The sequence below is a fragment of the Rhinoraja longicauda genome, chromosome 6, assembly GCF_053455715.1.
Source record: "Rhinoraja longicauda isolate Sanriku21f chromosome 6, sRhiLon1.1, whole genome shotgun sequence".
In the NCBI taxonomy this organism is placed as follows: Eukaryota; Metazoa; Chordata; class Chondrichthyes; order Rajiformes; family Arhynchobatidae; genus Rhinoraja; species Rhinoraja longicauda.
In genome coordinates this window covers 1,409,586-1,432,149 of record NC_135958.1, presented here as the reverse complement: position 1 = coordinate 1,432,149, position 22,564 = coordinate 1,409,586, and the positions used below count along the sequence as shown (strand labels likewise).

The 22,564-nt window shown below is 45.4% G+C and overlaps 1 protein-coding gene across 1 annotated transcript; it reads right to left on the bottom strand.

Moving 5' to 3' along the window:
• Positions 1-9,041: 9,041 nt before the first annotated feature.
• Positions 9,042-17,484, bottom strand: LOC144594166 (chymotrypsinogen 2-like). The gene is made up of 7 exons (XM_078400327.1): positions 17,433-17,484; positions 17,231-17,334; positions 16,585-16,664; positions 15,755-15,836; positions 13,356-13,536; positions 10,307-10,440; positions 9,042-9,203 (listed from the first exon to the last, which is right to left on the bottom strand). The coding sequence occupies exons 1-7, from the start codon at positions 17,482-17,484 to the stop codon at positions 9,042-9,044; spliced, it is 795 nt and encodes a 264-aa protein (XP_078256453.1).
• Positions 17,485-22,564: the final 5,080 nt, after the last annotated feature.

Genomic DNA, 22,564 nt, shown 5'->3' with positions numbered 1-22,564 from the left:
CCTTTACGTTCGACCTCCCAAAGTGCAACACTTGCTCGGATTAAACTCTATCTGCCTGTTCTCTGCCTATTTCTGAAACTAATCTGCTCCATCAAACTCTACTTACCCCATCTTGGCCCAGAGTGGCCACCTTACCCCAACTAGGGTCAGAGTGACCACCTTACCCCACCTTGCCCCACCTAGGCCCAGAGTGGCCACATTACCCCACCTAGGCCCAGAGTGGACACCTTACCCCACCTCGGGTCAGGGTGTCCACCTAGGCCCAGAGTGACCACCTTGCCCCATGTATTCTATTATGGTATATGATATACCGACACTGGGTAACAAACCACCATTCCGGCTAGTCAGAACAGAAAGTAAGGACTGTTATTTTTGGACCACTTGCTCCAAGTTTACCCTATTATCAATAGACAATAGACAATAGGTGCAGGAGTAGGCCATTCGGCCCTTCGAGCCAGCACCGCCATTCAATGTGATCATGGCTGATCATTCTCAATCAGTACCCCGTTCCTGCCTTCTCCCCATACCCCCTGACTCCGCTATCCTTAAGAGCTCTATCTAGCTCTCTCTTGAATGTATTCAGAGAATTGGCCTCCACTGCCATCTGAGGCAGAGATTTCCACAGATTCACAACTCTCTGACTGAATTTTTTTTTCCTCATCTCTGTTCTAAATGGCCTACCCCTTATTCTTAAACTGTGGCCCCTGGTTCTGGACTCCCCCAACATTGGGAACATGTTTCATGCCTCTAATGTGTCCAACCCCTTAATAATCTTATACGTTTCGATAAGATCCCCTCTCATCCTTCTAAATTCCAGTGTATACAAGCCTAGTCGCTCCAGTCTTTCAACACATGACAGTCCCGCCATTCCGGGAATTAACCTAGTAAACCTATGCTGCACGCCCTCAATAGCAAGAATATCCTTCCTCAAATTTGGAGACCAAAACTGCACACAGTACTCCAGGTGCGGTCTCACCAGGGCCCTGTACAACTGCAGAATTCTTTGCTCCTATACTCAACTCCTCTTGTTATGAAGGCCAACATTCCATTGGCTTTCTTCACTGCCTGCTGTACCTGCATGCTTCCTTTCAGTGACTGATGCACTAGGACACCCAGATCACGTTGTACGTCCCCTTTTCCTAACTTGACACCATTCAGATAATAATCTGCCTTCATATTCTTACCACCAAAGTGGATAACCTCACACTTATCCACATTAAACTGCATCTGCCAAACATCCGCCCACTCACACAACCTGTCCAAGTCACCCTGCAACCTCATAGCATCTTCCTCACAGTTCACACTGCCACCCAGCTTTGTATCATCTGCAAATTTGCTAATCTGCAAATTTCATCTACTGAAAGAAAATTCTGTCCCAAAATCTTGCTGTATTGCAAAGCATTTAACAGGACATAAAGCAATGGTTCTATGTTGATGTATATGTGCTTAAAAGATAATTGTAATTCTTATTTATAGGAACAGTCGACTTTGCTTGTACATCAGTCACTGGAAGTAGGCATGCAGGTAAAGCAACCCTACCGGTCGCCTCGGTAGGGGTCGAGTTGCCTGTATGTGGGAGGGGCATGGGGGAAGAGAGAGGGGAAGTTTTTGGCCTCCATCACAGTGAGGGGGTGTTTGGAGTCACTGTGATGGATGTTTGTGTACGGGTTGTGTCTTGTGTTTTGTGTACTGCTGGCTAAGTAATCTCGTTCGGAACGAATGACAAATAAAGCTATTTTGGATTTTGGATTTGGATTTTGGAAGACAGCTAATGGCATGTTGGCCTTCATTGCGAGAGGATTTGAGTTTAGGAGCAAAGAGGTCCTACTGCAGTTGGACAAGGCCAATTTGAGGAAGGACATTATTGCTATTGAAGGAGTGCAGCATAGGTTCACCAGGTTAATTCCCGGGATAGTGGGACTGACATATGATGAAAGAATGGGTCGACTGGGCTTGTATTCACTGGAATTTAGATGAGAGGGGATCTGACACAAACATAAAATTCATAAAAGATTGGAGGAAAAATGTTCCCGATGCTGGGGGAGTCCAGAACCAGGGGTCACAGTTTAAGAATAACGGGTAGGCCATTTAGGACTGAGATGAGGAAAAACCTTTGCACCCAGAGAGTTGTGAATCTGTGGAATTCTCTGCCACAGAAGGCAGTGGAGGCCAATTCACTGGATGTGTTTTCAAGAGAGAGTTAGATTTAGCTCTTAGGGCTAAAGGAATCAAGGGACATGGGGAAAAAGCAGGAATGGGGTACTGATTTTAGATGATCAGCCATACTCATATTGAATAGCTGGAAGGGCCGAATGGCCAACTCCTGCACCTGTTTTCTATGTTTACAGGCCAATGTAAAGGAAACAAATCAGAATAAATTACCCTGAAGGCCAAACGCACCAGTATTATTTCAGCTGTCAATTTTCACATTCTGATTGATAAAACCTAAGCATAACATGTGGGATTTGAAGGTAAACTCTCAAGGGAATTTTGGATCGAATATTGCAACTGCATGAAGGAACTCTAACCTTGACCTTCATCTCTCGAGAGGGAACATTTGGCGAAGTAGAGGTAATATTGTCTACCTGAATGGGTCCCTTTCAGAATGGCAGGCAGTAACTAGTGGGGTACCGCAAGGCTCGGTGCTGGGACTGCAGCTATTTACAATATACGTTAATGACTTGGATGAAGGGATTAAAAGTACCATTAGCAAATTTGCAGATGATGCAAAGCTGGGTGGTAGTGTGAACTGTGAGGAAGATACTATGAGGTTGCAGGGTGACTTGGACAGGTTGTGTGAGTGGGCGGATGCATGGCAGAAGCAGTTTAATGTGGATAAGTGTGAGGTTATCCACTTTGGTGGTAAAAATAGGAAGGCAGAGTATTATCTGAATGGTGTCAACTTAGGAACAGGGGACGTACAACGAGATCTGGGTGTCCTAGTGCATCAGTCACTGAAAGGAAGCATGCAGGTACAGCAGGCAGTGAAGAAAGCCAATGGAATGTTGGCCTTCATAACAAGAGGAGTTGAGTATAGGAGCAAAGAGGTCCTTCTGCAGTTGTACAGGGCTCTAGTGAGACCGCACCTGGAGTACTGTGTGCAGTTTTGGATATTCTTGGTATTGAGGGCGTGCAGCGTAGGTTTACTAGGTTAATTCCCGGAATGGCGGGACTATCATATGTTGAAAGGCTGGAGCGACTAGGCTTGTATACACTGGAATTTAGAAGGATGAGAGGGGATCTTATCGAAACGTATAAGATTATTAAGGGGTTGGACACATTAGAGGCAGGAAACATGTTCCCAATGTTGGGGGAGTCCAGAACCAGGGGCCACAGTTTAAGAATAAGGGGGAGGCCATTTAGAACAGAGATGAGGAAAAAACATTTCAGTCAGAGAGTTGTGAATCTGTGGAATTCTCTGCCTCAGAGGGCAGTGGAGGCCAATTCTCTGAATACATTCAAGAGAGAGCTAGATAGAGCTCTTAAGGATAGCGGAGTCAGGGGGTATGGGGAGAAGGCAGGAACGGGGTACTGATTGAGAATGATCAGCCATGATCACATTGAATGGCGGTGCTGGCTCGATGGGCCGAATGGCCTACTCCTGCACCTATTGTCTATTGTCTAAACACAAACTAGTGGAACAGCACCTCATATTCCACCTGGGTAGTCCATAGTCCAATATGGAGATTGGAGTCTCCGTTTTCAGGTAACCCCCTTCCTCTTTCTCCTCCTCTCCACCCTTCTCCTCTCATCTTACCTCAAGTGCAACTTACTGAATATAGACACAAAATGTTGGAATAACTCAGCGGGACAGGCATCATCTCTGGAGAGAAGGAATGGTTGACGTCTCGGGCCGAGATTCCTCTTCACCCAAAACATCACCCATTCCTTCTCTCCAGAGATGCTGCCTGACCCGCTGTTACTCCAGCATTTTGTGTCTATCTTCGGGGTCAAAGGTATTTTTTTGTCACACGTACCAATTAAGGTACAGTGATATGCGAATTACCATACAGCCATACGAAAAACACAAGACACACAACTGCATAAAGGTTACCATAAACATCCACCACAGCGGGTTCCCCACATTCCTCACTGTGATGGAAGGCAAAAAAGACCAATCTGCTTCCTCTTTATTCTCCCGCGCTCGGGGCAGTTGAACCATCTGCGGTCGGGGCAGTCGAAACATTCGTCGGGGCGGTCGAAGTCCCCGCGTTGGGGCGGTCGAAGCTCCTGTGGCTTGGACTTCCCCAAGTCGGTCTCTGACCAGAGACTGTGGCCTCCGTGATGTTAAGTCCGCAAGCACCCATGACTGGAGCTCCGAGGTCGATCCCCGGCAAAGGGATCATGGGCTCCACGATGTTCAAGTCCCGTTGGCACCCACAGTGAATCTCTCAAATGTCGGTCTCCAGCAAAGGCTGCCAACTCCTCGATCTTAGGCCGCAGTGCAGATGGAGATACGGTACATAAAAAAAATCACGTCACCCTTTGTCCCGTTTTTGGGAGTGAGGCAGTTGGCAACCCTACTAATACGGGACAAGGGCGGTCCCGCACGGGAGAAATTAATTTAGCCCAAAATACGGGATGTCCCGGCTAATACGGGACAGTTGGCAACCCTCGTGATGGAAGACAGTGGAGGTGATTGACACGTCCATGAAGATGAGCAACACTAGAGGTCTCAGCCACTTGCAATTTCAATTCCACTCAATGATACTTTATTGTCACATGCACGAGGTACAGTGAAAAGCTTTGTTTTGCACACAACCCGGTAGAATTACACTACAGTGCTGGCTGAGGCCCTGCACAAGTGTGGCCGTGTATCTGGCACTCACAAAGTTACAAAGATTCACTGAACATTCCCATCCACGGCATGCAGAATTTATCCTCTGTGGGAAGTCCCTGCGTGTAAGGGCCCAATGGACAGGGAAACCAATGACGCCGAGGTAGAGAGTAACCATGGAGGAATGCTTCACACAGCATGGGCTGTCAAACATAACCCAGTATCGCCAATAAATAATTCTTCTCTACAGACGTGAAGGCAAACCTCATCTGTGGAGGTGATTGGTGAAGTGGATGACTGATGGAGATGCTGACTGACACGGCCATCAATCACTTGGCAATGGGCTGCATTTGAGCAGTTGTTCAATGCAACTGCAGTTTCTATCTGGGGTACCTTTGTGCAAATCTACTCTGGAGACATGGAGCAGATTCACAGGGAGTACAGAGAGCAGTGACAAAGCTGCAAATAATCCAATTCCATGGGGCGGGCGGGCGGTCGTAATGGGAGATGAGTGACTACAGACTGCATTTTAACTTGGGTAGGAAGGCAGATGTCAGGCTTGCCTTCATTGGTTGGAGCACTGCGTATAAGAGTCAGGAGGTCATGAGACAACTTTGTGGGACTTTGGTTGGGCCATATTTGGGTTATTTTCTGGTTGCTCCGTTATAGGAAGGATGTGGAGGTTTTGGAGTGGGTGTAGATGAGGTTTACGGGAACGCTACCTCGGTTAGAGTTTATCGGACAGGGAAAAGTTAGACAGCTTGGATTGCTTTCTCTGGGAAGGTGAAGGTTGGGGAGAGACCTGCTACAAGTTTATACAACTACGAGAGATTAGGGTAGAAATATCAAAGTCTTGAGTGCATGGCTTTAAAGTGAAAGGGGCAAAAGTTAAATGAGATGTACTCATTGTTTAACACGGAGAATGGTGGGTGCCTGGAACATACAATACAATACAATACAATATATCTTTATTGTCATTGTACAGGGTACAACGAGATTGGGAATGCGACTTCCATACGATGCAATAAATTAATTAGCTAATCAGTGTAAATTTAGACAGCCCAGTGAAACAAAATTAGAAATAGCTTTAAAACAGAATAAAGTTCAAGTAGGTCTGTGCTGGTTCGCTGTGCGATGTGACCATCCGGCTCAGCAGGACCAGTTCATAGCAGCTATGGCCCTGGGGATGAAGCTGTTCCTGAGTCTGGAGGTGCGGGCCTTGAATCGTCTGCCCGATGGTAGAATCGTCCCCGTTGTGTGATCTACGGAAGTTGATGATTATCTCCTTGGTCTTGGTGATATTTAGGGACAGGTTGTTATCAGAGCACCAGTCTGCCAGGTTCTGCACCTCCGCTCTGTAGTTTGTTTCATCACCATTGGTGATTAGCCCGATCACCGTTGTGTCATCTGCAAACTTGACAATGGTGTTGGTGTCGAAAAGTGAAAGGGGCAAAAGTTAAATGAGATGTACTCATTGTTTAACACGGAGAATGGTGGGTGCCTGGAACATGTTGCAATGGTGTTGGTGGAGGTAGATATATTGGTGGGATTGAGGATACTTCTAGATAGGGACATGTAGATGCAGGGAATGGAGGATCACGTGCATGTAGATGAGATTAGTTTAACTTGGTATTATGCTCGGCACGAACATACAGGACTGAAGGGCTGTTCCTGTGCTGTACTGTTCTCCGTGTAGGAAGGAACAGCAGATGCTGGTTTATACCGAAGAGAGACACAAACGGCTGGAGCAACTCAGCGGGCCAGGCAGCATCTCTGGAGAAAAGATACAGGTGACGTTTCAGGTCTGAAGTAGAGTTCCGACCCGAAAGGTCATTTATTCCTTTTCTCCAGAGTTGCTGCCTGACCCACTGAGTTGCTCCAACACTATGTGTCTCTCTTCTGTTTTGTTCTATGTTCCATGCACTATATTCAAGATGCTCAAAAACGTGACGTGCGCACGAGGAGTCACGCTACAACTTCCCATCGCTCGCTAGAAGTGTGAAATGTACTCACTGATCATTTCCAAATATGAAATGTAAACGGAGCTCACTGGCACAAGAAGATCACCGTTGGAGTGAAGATATCAGTGCAGCAAATGGCACTGAGGCACATAGAAACATAGAAAATAGGTGCAGGAGTAGGCCATTCGGCCCTTCGAGTCTGCACCGCCATTCAATATGATCATGGCTGATCATCCAACTCAGTATCCCATACCTGCCTTCTCTCCATACCCCCTGATCCCTTTAGCCACAAGGGCCACATCTAACTCCCTCTTAAATATAGCCAATGAACTGGCCTCAACTACCTTCTGTGGCAGAGAATTCCACAGATTCACCACTCTCTGTGTGAAAAAAAACTTTCTCATCTCGGTCCTAAACTTTCTCATCTCGGTCCTTAAACTGTGACTTCCCCCTTACCCTTAAACTGTGACTTCCCCCTTACCCTTAAACTGCACACGATGGAATAGGTGGGAAGTATCCTGAGACAAACAGTCGGACACAAGGTTATCTCACCTTTTGTTGAGTGAAATATTAACTAATTATCTTTGATGAAAACAGACATGAGGCTCATTACTTATTCAGCTATTAAAGTGTAAAAAGATTTTATGTTTCTCGTGAACGACTTTTTTCTGTAAGTACTAAACCTCACAGCCAGTATTAATGCAGGTCTGATTTTGAGTGCAGGCATAAGACTACTTCTAAAAACCTTACTGGTCTGAGTTTCCAAAGAACGGACGATTTGTGAAGCCAATATCAATACAAAGTCCAACCTAATTAAATTTTAGACTTTACTTTAGACTTTAGACGTTAGAGATGGAGCGTGGAAACAAGCCCCTCGGCCCACCAAGTCCGCGCCGTCCAGCGATCACACTGAACGCCAACACAATCTGATACACGAGGGACAATTTGCAATGTTACCAAGGACAATTAACCTACAAACCTGCACGTCTTTGGAGTGTGGGAGGAAACCGGAGCACCCGGAGAAAACCCACGCGGTCACAGGGAGAACGTACAAACTCCGTACGGACAGCACCCGTAGTCAGGATGGAACCCGGGGCACTGGTGCTGTACGGCAGCAACTCTACCGCTGCGCCACCGCGCCGCACTTTTGTTTCTTGTAAGATCGTTAAGATTGTTTTAACCAAGTTATCTTTCTACTTGGATGCACCCCGTCATAATAGATGTTTCTCCTGAGACGAGAGCTGATTTCAAACTGAGATCTCAGAGAAGATAAGAACGCGCATTCCTTGAGGAACTTGCATAGCCTTTGGGCATCTTACATTAGTTTCCAGCCCATGAAGAGTGGCCGATGTGGTTGTCCACACAGGGACCCTGAACTGTGAGCAATGTTGTACCTTTGTGAGGTAAATGGCCATTTCAATTGTTTAACCTGTGACTTGAATAGTCCATGAGCAGCCCAAACAAATGTCTTACACAGCTAGCTGTGTGTGAACCGCGGGTAGGGAAGATGCCTGGCGGAATCTGGCAGCGGGGATAACGATGACGGGAATAACAAAGCCAGAATCATGATTCTTTGTAAAGTAATCATGTGTTGTCTTTCTGCTGACCTGATAGCACGCAACAAAAAGCTTTGCCTCGGTTCACATGACAATAAACTAAACTGGTACTAAACTGAAACTAGTAAAGATTAGGATTGGATTAGTGGGAAATAAAGTGCTTGGCGTCGGCACTGACTCGATTGGCGGAAGGGCCTGATTCCATGCTATCTCTCTGGCTCCTGTGGCAGGTGCAATGAGGAATGGAGGCAGTCAGCTGGGCTTGGTCAAAGGTACCCAAGTTATGAAAGAGAGTCCTTTAAAAAAGCCAGAACTGGTTTACTCTTTACAAACTCTTTGAAGCACTTCCCTCTGGAAGGCGACTGCAGACTGTCAAAGCAGCCACAGCCAAACATAAAAACAGCTGTCTTCGTCGAGTAGTAGCTCTACTCAACAACCAAAAGTCTGTGCTGTCTTTTTGCTCTGTTTTTTTATTTCAATCACATGTTTATACCGTAATGTTGTATTGTAATGTTTTAATGTTTTATGCTTTATTCTCAATTGCCTACTGTATGTTCGTGTTGTCACTTGCGAGCAGAGCACCAAGGCACATTCCTTGTATGTGTACACACTTGGCCAATAAACTTATTCAACTCAATTCAATTCAATTCAATTCCAGAAGCAGTGAAGAATGACACAGGTTTAAAATGCAGATTGAATGAACTCATTTATTTGTATTTGTTTGTGGTTCACATTCGGGGTTTGCATTTAATTAGCAGCGACGGTCTCGTCGATCCAGCTTCGCAGCTCGGTCACACGGGCGTAGACCCCTGGCTGCTTGGTGGAGCAGGAACGGCTGCCCCAGGAAACGATGCCGACCAAGTTCCAGACATTGTCCTTCTGACAGACGAGCGGGCCACCAGAGTCACCCTGGACACAGATCACAACCACTGACTTAGTTGCATTTCATTTTGACAATTGAATGAAGGGATATAGACAATAGACAATAGGTGCAGGAGGAGGCCATTGGGCCCTTCGAGCCAGCACCACCATTCAATGTGATCATGGCTGATCATCCACAATCAGTACCCTGTTCCTTCCTTCTCCCCATGCCCCCTGACTCCGCTATCCTTAAGACCCCTATCCAGCTCTCTCTTGAATGCATTCAGAGAATTGGCCTCCACTGCCTTCTGAGGCAGAGAATTCCACAGATTCACAACTCTCTGACTGAAAAAGTGTTTCCTCATCTCAGTTCTAAATGGCGTACCCCTTATTCTTAAACTGTGGCCCCTGGTTCTGGACTCCCCCAACATTGGGAACATGTTTCCTGCCTCTAACGTGTCCAACCCCTTAATAATCTTATATATTTCGATAAGATCCCCTCTCATCCTTCTAAATTCCAGTGTATACAAGCCTATAATGCTGAGGCTTTATAAGGCATGGGCGGGGTCAGGCTGCGTTTGAGCAGTATTGTGAGCAGTTGTGGGCCCCATTGATGAGGAAGGATATGCTGGCATTGGAGAAGGTCCATAGGGGATTTACGAGAATGAATGATTGGGTTAACGTATGATGAGTGTTTGACGATACTGGGTCTGTACTCGCTGGAGTTTTGAAGGATGAGGGGGGACTTCACTGAAACAGACCGAATAGGGAAGGCCTGGATAGCGTGAATGTGGATGTTTAGAATGTTTTCACTGGTGGGAGAGTCTAAGACCAGAAGCCATAGCCTCAGAATAAAAGGATGTACCTTTAGAAAAGAGATGAGGAGGAATTTCTTTCATCAGCGGGTGGTGAAGCTGTGGAATCTACTGAAGGCTGTGGAGGCCGTCAATGGACATTTTATAGGTGGAGATAGATTCTTGATTAGCATGGATGTCAGGGTAATGGGAAGAAGGCAGGAGAATGGGGTTGAGAGGGAAAGATAGATCAGCCATGATTGAATGGTAGAGTAGACTTGATGGGCCGAATGGCCTAATTCTGCTCCTAGAACACACAAAATGATGAAGGTTTGGGGACGTTTGAACAACCCATACCATGCAGGAAGATGCCCCAGCTGCCCCAGCGCAGATCATGAGGTCGGTGATCTTGTTACCCCAGTAGTGTTTGCAGTCAGCATTGGCGAGGAGAGGAAGTGCCGCTTGTTGCAGTCTGTCAGGACGCTCAGCAGCTGCAGAACATCAGACAGCAGGTGTATCAACTGCCTTGATACCTTCAATATTGATACCATAATAAATCCTTTAACGGTCATGTTACAATGAAAATAAAATAACATATTTCATCTTCAGACTTCACCTGGAGTGGTTCAGAGCTGCTGCCTTACAGCGCCAGAGACATGGGTTCGATCCTGAATACGGTGTTTGTCTGTACGGAGTTTGTACATTCTCCCTGTGACTGCATGGGTTTTCCCCCAGGGCTCCGGTTTCTTCCCACATGTTAAAGACGTGAAGGTTTGTATGTGATTACTTCCTGTAAATTGTCCCAAGTGTGCAGGATAGAACTAGTGTATGGGCGATGGCTGGTTGGCCTGGACTCGGTGGTTAAAAGGGCCCTCTATCTCTCAAATAAACTTTACTATATAAATCTTGCAAAACAAGATATGATCATTTTTCTAATAAAATGCAGGAGTTTTTGATCTCCACACCCAGAATGTATCCTCATTATAAGACACAAAGTGCTGGAGTAACTCAGTGGGTCAGGCAGCATTCCTGGAGAACATGGACAGATGACATTTCAGGTTGGGACCCTTCTTCAGACTGTTGAGCCTGAATACCTGTTCCAACCTAAAACATCACCTATCCATGTTCTCCAGGAAGCTGCCTAACCTGCTGAGTTATTCCAGCACTTTGTGTCTTTTTTTGTAAACCAGCATCTGCAGTTCCTTGTGCCCGCTCTTTGTAAATGGGTCAGTCAGGATTAAAGTCTCCCTGTGATGCAAAAGATTCCACTAAACAGATTTTTAAAAAGCAAAAAAACCCGACAATATTGTTCTCTGCAAACCAGTAGAAACAATGTTTTTACTACACCAATCAATTCATTAGCACATTTCTACTAAGTTCATTTTTTGGAAAATACATCTGTGCTAAAGTTCAAGTAGAGGATCTGAAAAGGGATGGTTGGTCACTGGACAAAGTGATGGTTTAACTGCAGTTACTTTGTTGTTGTGCATTTGCAAGATTTGAACCCTGTCCCACAGGCTACTGGCAGCAGGATTCTGGCCTTTAGACTTCAGAGATACTGTGTGGTATTAGACGCTTTGGCCCACTGTGTCCGTGCCGACCAGCGATCACCCTGTACATTAGCACTATCCTACACACTAGGGATAATTTACAATTTATAGAAGCCAATTAACCTACAAACCTACAATGACCCTTGAGTCAGCTGATTGAATCAGGATTCAGATGGACCGTCCCCTTTTATTGTAGGAACTAGGAACTGCAGATGCTGGTTTACTAATAAGGACACAAAGTGCTGGAGTACCTCAAGCAGCATCTCTGTAGAAAGTTGTCTGACCCACTGAGTTGCTCCAGCATTTTGTGTCCCCTCTCAAATGTGTCAGAGCTCACACAGTCACTGTGATGTGTTGGATCACCATCCTCCGTGACCAGGGCGATCATTGTTGATATAATTGCTCTCTCCCTCGGGTGTCCGGTGGAGACCACATTGACTGGTGGAGACCACATTCACTGGTGGAGACCACATTGACCGGTGGAGACCACATTGATCGGTGGAGACCACATTGACTGGTGGAGACCACATTCACTGGTGGAGACCACATTGACCGGTGGAGACCACATTAATCGGTGGAGACCACATTGACCGGTGGAGACCACATTGACTGGTGGAGACCACATTGATCGGTGGAGACCACATTGACCGGTGGAGACCATATTGACTGGTGGAGACCACATTGATCGGTGGAGACCACATTGACTGGTGGAGACCACATTGATCGGTGGAGACCACATTGATCGGTGGAGACCACATTGACTGGTGGTGACCACATTGATCGGTGGAGACCACATTGACTGGTGGAGACCACATTGATCGGTGGAGATCACATTGACCGGTGGAGACCACATTGATCGGTGGAGACCACATTGACCGGTGGAGACCACATTGATCGGTGGAGACCACATTGACTGGTGGAGACCACATTGACTGGTTGCATCACGGCCTAGTTTGGCAACTGGAATGCCAAGGAACAAAGGGGATTACAAAAAGGTCATGAACATTGCCCAGTCCATCACGGGTGCTGACCTCCCCACCATCAGAGGGATCTACAGGAGGCACCACCTCATTAAAGCAGCCAGCATCATCAAAGACCCAGACCACTCTCATTTCACTCCCACCATTGAATATAAGGTAAAGGAGTTTGAAAACGGTGAACACCAGATTCAGGAAGAGCTGCTTCCCATCAACCATCAGGTTTTTGAACACTGCAAAACACTAACACTGACTAATTTCAGGAGCGGCACGGTGGAGCAGCGGTAATTTTGCTGCCTTACAGCCCAGAGTCCCGGGTTCGATCCTGACTACGGGTGCTGTCTGTACAGAGGCTGTATTTTCTCCCTCTGACTTTGCGGGGTTTTCCCACATACTCTGATTTCCTCGCACACACCAAAAACATACAGGTTTGAAGGTTAATTTGCTTTGGTAAAATTGTAAAACTGGCCCTAGTATGTAGGATAGTGCTCGTGTATGAGGATCGCCGGTCGGGGTAGACTTGGTGGGCCGAAGGGCCTGTTTCCGCGCTGTATCTCTAAACTAAACTAAACCAAACGACGAACTGTCTTGGTTGCACTTCGGGCTTTGAGTTTTTTCGGCACTACTTTTGGTGTTATTAATTTGAATTATGTTGCCTAATTATATGTTATTTTTGTGTTTCCAGGTTTGTTATGCAGCTGTAAGTAATAATTTCATTGTATTGTTCATGGCACATACGACAATTAAACACTGTTGACAATTTGGGAATCGTCCCACTCGCCCGCACTGTTCCCCATCAAAGTCAGTGTGCGGAGACATGCACAACTACAGCAGAGCAAGAAACACGAGCACAGTTTCTGAAGCTGGGTACTAACGTACGGTAAGCTATGGTCCTTCCCCATCCTGTTGTGACGCACATCATTCCATCGGGATAGTTGTCTGATGCCGCAGCGAGGCAGATGGGGGACACTTGACTGTGGAACTGAGCAGGAGATGCCAGCTTCACCACAGCAACGTCATAATTAATGGTGAATCTGTTCCACTTTGGATGTGTAAAGACCTGCAACAAACGGGGCAAGGATGATGGGCGTGCCCCTTACTCACACTTCAGCTTGGCACTTTCTTGCATCTCCAGCCATTGTGTTTACAGACTTATTATGCTGCTGCAAGTAAGCCTTTCATTGTTCCGTTATCAGTACATATGACAAACAGACCATTAAACACTCTTGACAGCATCTCTGGAGAACATGGATCGGTGACACTTCGGGTCGAGATCCTTCTGAAGAAGGGTTTTGTAGTGTTCAAGTGCCTACTGGTTAACAGGAGAAAGCTATTCACATGTTTGAAGAAGTGTCTCAACCTGAAACGTCACCTATCCATGTTCTCCAGAGATGCTGCCTGACCCGCTGAGTTACTCCAGCACTCTGTGAAACGTCACCTATCCATGTTCTCCAGGGTTGCTGCCTGACCCACTGAGTCACTCCAGAACAGCCAGTTATTTCTCACTTGATGGAAGTGAGATAAGAATAAACATGCAGTTTATTGAGTTGGTTCTCAGCTATGAATATTTAACAATGTTGAGACTTACTTTACTTTGTTCTGGTTGTGTAGCGTTGATCCAAGTGATATCTCAACATTGACACTTCCAGACAGGCCACACATTTTAATGTGAAAGGTCGAATTCTGTTGGGTTCATATTTATGGATGTGTTTTGAGCTTGTCGTTTCATTCTCTACAAGTAATACTTATTGCTGGAAAGTCTGCGTGCCAGGATGGGTGGGCATTACAGGGCACACGTCAAACTGGACTGGATTGCACTAAAGGACACAAAGTGCTGAAGTAACTCGGTGGGTCAGGTCAGCCAGCACCCCTTTGCCCGTGGAGAGGTGACGTTTCAGGTTGGGATCCTTTTTTAGACTGGATTGTAATCAGGACCTTCATGGCTGAGCGATAGATAGGCCTGGATGGAGTGGATGTGGAGAGGATATTTACACTCGTGGGAGAGTCTAGGACCAGAGGCCGGAGCCTCAGAATAAAAGAACGTACCTTTATAAAGATGAGGAGGAGTTTCTTCAGTCAGAGGGTGGTGAATCTGTGGAATTCATTGCCCCAGAGGTTGTGGAAGCCAAGTCAGTGGATATTTTTAAGGTGGAGATTGATGGATTCTGGATTAGTAAAAGGTGTCAGGGGTTATGGCAGGAAAATGGGGTAGATCCGCCATGATTCAATGGCAGAGTGGACCTGATGGGTCAAATGGCCCAATTCTTCTCCTACAACCTATGAACTTATGAACTAATGGATGTGACGTGTTAAAAATCTGTGCTTGCCTTTACTTTTTACTTTTATTATCTTCGTCAAAACCTGAAATAATTCTTGCTTCTGCATGCTATCAATGTCTATTGCTATGTGATGTATTATTACTAATGGTATCTTTTTTAAAGCATTTGAAGCACTATTAAAAATGCTGCAGTTCCCACCAATGCGTTTATCCAAGGATCCAAGATGCCTCTTTACATGCTGGTCCCAGCTGAGGATGTATCATTAGGGTTGCCAACTTTCTAACTCCCAAATAAAGGACAAGGTGACGTCATCGCCCCGTGCCCTCACCCAGCCTGCGGCCACGTGCTCCCGCTCCACCAATGGCGGCCGCCCGGGCCGGGAGGTGGGTTGCTACGCAACCTCTGTTAGGTGAACACACTCGGCCCCGCCCCCCGAACACACTCCGTTAGCCTACACTGTCCAGGCCTACAGCGTCTGGGCCTCCAGCGTCTGGGCCTACAGTGGCCGGGCCTACAGTGTCCGGGCCTACAGCGCTCCCCGGGCCTAATATGGGACAAGGGCGGTCCCGTACGGGACAAACAAATTTAGCCCAATATACAGGATGTCCTGGCTAATGTGGGACAGTTGGCAACCCTAACCACCTCAATTGTTGCTCTCTTATAAATCTCCATTCTCTTTGCATGACCTGAGTATGACTTGATCATCCTCATTGATTGTATCATTTGATTGGGTACCATGCAAACAAAGCTTTCAACGGTATCTCTGTACAAGTGACAATGATAAACCGATACCAATACTAATTTGTTTAATGGTTATCATGTTTAGATATATATTGGTATTGGAGATTGGGACACCTTTCACTGTTGGACACCTGATATGAGGATGCTGTGTTCTGTTTGTGTGACACACCACTCTACATTGTTTTGGATCCTCATAACATGGTAATGTAAATGTGAGCTACACCCCAACATAATCCTGCTTTACAGAAGGATACGTACCTTGGCAATGGACATGGACACTTGGTTTGCTTCTGCCTTTGTGCTTTTGTTATGGGCACCCACAATAACAAAATCTTCAGTGCTGCGCACGACAAAAGAAAAAACAAAAAGTGACAAAAAGAGTTTGCTTGTTGCAAAACCTCAGCATTTCCAAGCTTCAACTTTCTGAAGGAAAGTGAAAACGGTATCATTTAGTCAAAGTCATTTTCCTGTCGTATTTTTCCCAAAAGTTATCCCTGTGAGGATCCTGTCTTCAAGAGATTACTGTTCTTCCCCACAACTGTAGGTTTTAGTTTAGAGTTTACAGCATGGAAGCCGGCCCTTCAACCCACTGAAGCGAGATTGAAGAAGGGGTCTTGACTCATAACTTCACCTATTCCTTTTTTTTATGATATGTTGCCTGCCCGCTGAGTTACTCCAGCATTTTGTGCCTCTCTTCAGTGCATCTGCAGTTCCTTCCTATACCTTTAATCTACTGAGTCCACGCCAACCTTCGATCATCCGTTCACACTAGTTCTATGTTATTCCACATTCACATCCCTTCCCTACACACACAGGGCAATTTTACAGCGGCCAATTCACCGACAAACCTGCACGTCTTTGGGATGTGGGAGGAAACCGGAGCACCCAGAGGAAACCAATGCAGTTACGGGGAGAACGTGCAAACTCCACACAGACAGCACCTGAGATCAGGATTGAACCCAGGTCTCCACCTGCTGCCTTGGAATTCATTTTGAAAAATAATATCAGCCAAAGGTGTGTCTTTCCTCAGGAATAATATCAGCCATGACCCACCAGCGCATTTCCCTCTCGTTCTGCACGTGACTTACCTCACACCACAATGCGCAGCTGTGACGACCCAGTTTTCATTGATCAAGGAGCCACCGCAGAAATGCCAACCGGTGCCACTCTGTTACACAAAGAAACATGGTCAGGGTATTACCACCCTAACCTCTGCCTTCACCCTAACGTACTGAAAGCAGTATTACCACCCTAACCTCTGTCCTCACACTGAAAGCAGATCTGAGGGGACTAGATGGGAGTGATGACGCCCTATTACAAATTGGATGAAAGGGACCAGGACTCAAGGGATATGGGGAGAAGGCAGGCACGGGTTATTGATTGTGGATGATCAGCCATGATCACAATGAATGGCGGTGCTGGCTCAAAGGGCCGAATGGCCTCCTCCTGCACCTATTTTCTATGTTTCTATGACTCAGTTAATGAGGCAAAGAAATCAGCAAAGGCAACATTAGATCACCAATAAAGGACTTCCAAATAAAGAGTGGAAAATGAATTTATTCCTATGAATTCAAAGAAATGCCCTGAATTTCAAAAGATGCTATGAATGATTTAACACTGAATCTACATTCTGCTCTTAATCTACATGATGCAGTAGAAAAAGGTTAATTGTAGCAATTTCAACAGGTCTAAATGCATTTCCTTTTTGTATCCAGCACCATAACATTAGCTGACCTGCAAGGAAACCTGCCAGGGCCAGGATCCTGGAGTAGCCTGTTCACCATTGACAATCCGAGTGTAGCCCGTGACCACGGGGACGATGGCTGGAACTCCACAACCTGTGCCTCGATAGAAAGAAGCAGTTAGATATTATGAACAACGTCTGCTTATCCAACACAACATCCTCCATTCCAATGATCAAGATTATCAGTATTACCGTGAGAGACTGCAAAGAAGGCGAAGCAGGAGAGAAGCCAGAGGAACGCCATGGTTTAAATGACAATGTGTTTCAAGGGATTGGTGATTGGTTTTATATCGTCTGGTTGCCATGAACCTCACAAAGTCACAACAAGATAACAACGCGCGCTCTTTACAAAGTTGCAAATCACCATCACAGCAAATTAATGAGTGCACATGCTGCTTATTTTTCTTTCCAAAGTAAACAAATAAAATACAAAAAATACAAGGTTATGACAAATCTGAAGAAAGTTGGCGAATGTCCTGGAAACTTGAATTTCGTATAGTTTAGAGATACAGCGCAGAAACAGGACCTTCGGCCCATCGGGTCCGCACTGACCAGCGATCACAGTGCACTAGCACTACACTACATACTACACACTAGCACGATACTACATACTACACACTAGCACTACACTACATACTACACACTAGCACTACACTACATTCTACACACTACACACTAGCACTACACTACATACTACACACTAGCACTACACTACATACTACATACTACACACTAGCACGATACTACATACTACATACTACACACTAGCGCTACACTACATACTACATACTACACACTAGAACTATACTACATACTACATACTACATACTAGCACTATACTACATACTACATACTTCACACTAGCACTATACTACATACTACACACTACACACTAGCACGATACTTCATACTACACACTAGCACGATACTACATACTACACACTAGCACTACACTACATACTACACACTAGCACTACACTACATACTACACACTACACACTAGCACTACACTACATACTACACACTAGCACTACACTACATACTACATACTACACACTAGCACTACACTACATACTACACACTACACACTAGCACGATACTACATACTACATACTACACACTAGCGCTACACTACATACTACATACTACACACTAGAACTATACTACATACTACATACTACATACTAGCACTATACTACATACTACATACTTCACACTAGCACTATACTACATACTACACACTACACACTAGCACGATACTTCATACTACACACTAGCACGATACTACATACTACATACTACACACTAGCACGATACTACATGCTACATACTACATACTAGCACGATACTACATACTACATACTACACACTAGCCCGATACTACATGCTACATACTACACACTAGCACTATACTACATACTACACACTACACACTAGCACGATACTTCATACTACACACTAGCACGATATTACATACTACATACTACACACCAGCACGATACTACATGCTACATACTACACACTAGCACGATACTACATGCTACATACTACAGACTAGCATGATACTTCATACTACACACTAGCACGATACTACATATTACACACTAGCACGATACTACATGCTACATACTACACACTAGCACGATACTGCATGCTACATACTACACACTAGCATGATACTACATACTACACACTAGCACTACACTACATACTACATACTACACACTAGCACTACACTATACACTAGGGATCATTTTACAATTTTACCGAAGCCAATTAACCTACAAATCTGTATGCCTTTGCAGTGTGGGAGGAAAATGGAGCACCCGGAGAAAGCCCACGTGGTCACAGGGAGAACGTACAAACTCCGTGCAGACAGCACCCTTGGTCAGGATGGAACCCGGCTCTCTGGAGCTGTAAGGCAGCAACTCTACCGCTGCGCCACCGTGCCACCGTGTGCCACCGTGCCCAATTTAGCCAAGTGCTGTTTGCACACGTACTGTTTTTGTGCACAATTGGTCAGGGTTCTAGCATCTTTGGTGTTCTGTGAACATGTGATGGGCTAATGTAGGTTGCTTCCTGATACGGTGGCCTGCCCTCCACTGCCCCCAAACTCATCGTTCCGCTGCCCCATACTGCCGCTTCTATCACCTTCCCAAAATCCACAACCCGGACTGCCCCGGCCAACCCAATGTCTCTGCCTGCTCCTCATAAGATCTTGGAGTGTAATTAGGCCATTTGGCCCATCGAGTCTACTCCACCATTCAATCATGGCTGATCTGTCTTTCTCTCAACCCCATTCTCCTGCCTTCTCCCCATAACCCCTGACACCCGCACTAATCAAGAACCTGCCAATCTCCGCCGTAAATATATCCACTGACTTGGCCTCCACAGCCATCTGTGGTAATGAATTCCACATTCCCCACAGACATCCCCTCCAAATACCTTGATTCCATCTTCTCCTCCTTGTCCAGTCGCTTCCGACCTACATCCGAGACATGGCAACTGAATGTCATAGATAACAATGAATGATACACAAAACCAATAGCATTTTTCCTGCAAAGTGTTGCTTAAAATCCATGTTGACCCTTTGAGATACTTATTGTATCTTTTCCCATCCAGGAAATAAGAAATTAATTCCTGATAGTTTTGCTTTTCCTTTAAGTCCTATTTTAATTGGTATTCAAATATTTTTGGAATAACGGGCTTGTTCATTTAATACCAAAGCTTGATTTACGCGCTGGTAAATTTTGGGATAAAGAGCTCCATCTCACGCCTACCAACGTGGTCCTACACGTTCAATTTATGCGTTTTTGAATTACTCACTGCTTTTCAAGAACATAAGCCCCACGTAGAAGCTGACAGTTTTTCACCAAGCCAGGCAGGGTCATGATGTTTGTTGGAGGGGATTATCTTGTGCCACTGTTTTGATCTTTGGAAAATGGCATTTTTGATCTTCGGAGATATGTTTGCACAGATGTGCCCTCAGCAGGCTTGAAGAAAATAATCTTTAGTTTAGAAAAACAGCATGGACATGTCCAGCCCATGGCACGGTGGTGCAGCGGTAGAGTGGCCGCCTGACAGCAAATGCAATGCCGGAGACCCGGGTTCAATCCCGACTACGGGTACTGTCTGTACGGAGTTTGTACGTTCTCCCCATAACCTGCGTGGGTTTTCTCCGAGGTCCACACTTCAAAAACATACAGGTTTGTAGGTTAATTGGCTTGGTAAATGTAAAAATTGTCCCTAGTGGGTGTAGGATAGTGTTAATGTGTGGGGTTGGTGGGCCGAAAGGGCCTGTTTCCACGCTGTATCGCTGAACTAAGTCCACACTGACCAACCGAACAACCATTGACACAAGTTCTATGTTTTTCACACTAGGAGCGGTGTACAAGGCAAGACAGCAGGACCAATCAACCTACAAACCCGCATGTCTTTGGGATATGGGTGGGAACTGGAGCACGCAGGGAAACGCATGTAATCACAGGGATAACGTAAACCTCCACACAAACAGCACCAGGGGTTTGGATGAGACCTGATCTCCGGCGCTGTGATATAACAGCTCTACCAGACACCCCACTGCACGGAACTTCCTGGTGAATTAAAATGCAACTTTTTTATTTGCCGAGGGGACAATTTTCCACGTGAAGGGCACATTCTCAGGCAACTGAACTTCTCATTGGAAATGTCATTAAAAAAAGCATCGGGTGAAGTTCTCTTGTATGTTTATACCATCACTACCATCTGCACTGGATCAATTAAACGTCCATGAAGGTCGGGGGATGTCCAATGCAAGTGGCTTATACCCAACAATACTTGTGTTGTTGCAAAATGCTGGAGTAACTCAGCGGGACAGGCAGCATCTGTGGAGAGAAGGAATGTTTGACGACGCCCATGCAGAGATGCTGCCTGACCCGCTGAGTTACTCCAGCATTTTGCGTCTACCTTCGATTTAAACCAACATCAGCAGTTCTTTCTTGCACAATACTTGTGTTGTGCTTCCTGCCACGTTTGACATTGGCTCAAGATTCAGCCAGACCAATTCATGCCCCACGCACACGGGGTAATGGCCTCCCGACTGATACCGAGATATCCCGGCATCTGTGTTCAGTTCACCTCCTCCAACCTCACGGACAACATCCGCTGATCTCCTCTGCGGTCACCTGTGTCTCTGTGTTCAGCTCATGTTCCCAGGTGCTCAAGTATTGATAGCATATCCAAATGTATTTCATAATCTAAATTGTTACTTCCACACTCCTACGATCATTAGCAAAACGCACATGTCCTTCCTCAGTTTAGATGGTTCCTGTCTTTTAAAGACACTTCCTTTACCAACTAGCTATACCTTATAGTCTAATCGCCTCTTAAATATATCTATTGCCTCTCCTGACGATCTCTAAGTTACCTCCACTATGTTGCCCGCTTTTCCCCATCACACTTCCCCAGTATGTTCGCTCCTGGGTTTACATATTACAAACCTACACTTGGTCTTATTTCCAACATTTCCTACGTCACCCATGAAGTAGATAAATCTAGTAAAAAGGAAGTACAGATAATAATAATAATAATAATAATAATAATAATAATAATAATAATAATAATAATAATAATAATAATAATAATAATAATAATAATAATAATAATAATAATAATAATAATAATAATAATAAGCCTTTATTGTCATTGTACTTAGAGATACTCCTGATCAGTGCAACTGAAACAAGTTGAAACAAGTTAAAAACACATCCAATACGTCATTGAAATGCTTAAAGTAGTAAATGAATATATATTTATCACACCTAGGTTGAATATTGCACTTGGGAGAATATTGCACTTTAAAATGTAATAAACACTTTAAAAGAAATGGAAAAAAAAGCAATATTTGCTGAGTGCTGTTTTTATAGTGGAATGGATGACAGCATTTCTCATGTCGTGTGAATATTTGAGGAATTTAGAGTTCTGCTGACCCAGGGAAGAAACTGTTCTAGAGTCTGTTTGTCCGGCTTGTGATGCACCTGTGCCGCCTGCCAGAGGGCAGGAGGTTGAACAGGGACTGTTCAGGATGAGCGGGGTCTTTGATTATTTTCCTGGCTTTGCAGAAGCACCGAGAGCTGGAGATGTCCTTCAGGGAAGGCAGAGGGCAGCCGATGATGACTTTCTGGGCAGTTTTGATGACTCTCTGCAGAGCTCTCCTGTCTGCTGCTGAACAGCCGGTATACCACACTGTGATGCAATATGCCAGCACACTGATGCTGATTTATACCAAAGATCGACACAGAATGCTGCAGTAACTCAATGGGCCAGGCAGCATCTCTGGAGAAAAT

Excerpts from the sequence above, each read along its gene's own strand:
- LOC144594166 (XM_078400327.1), bottom strand. The coding sequence starts at position 17,484 with ATGGCGTTCCTCTGGCTTCTCTCCTGCTTCGCCTTCTTTGCAGTCTCT. Across the intron at positions 13,537-15,754 it reads TGTCCATGTCCATTGCCAAG|GTCTTTACACATCCAAAGTG; the intron begins GTACGTATCCTT and ends CGTTTGTTGCAG. Across the intron at positions 9,204-10,306 it reads CTGGGGCATCTTCCTGCATG|GGTGACTCTGGTGGCCCGCT; the intron begins GTATGGGTTGTT and ends ATCTGTGTCCAG.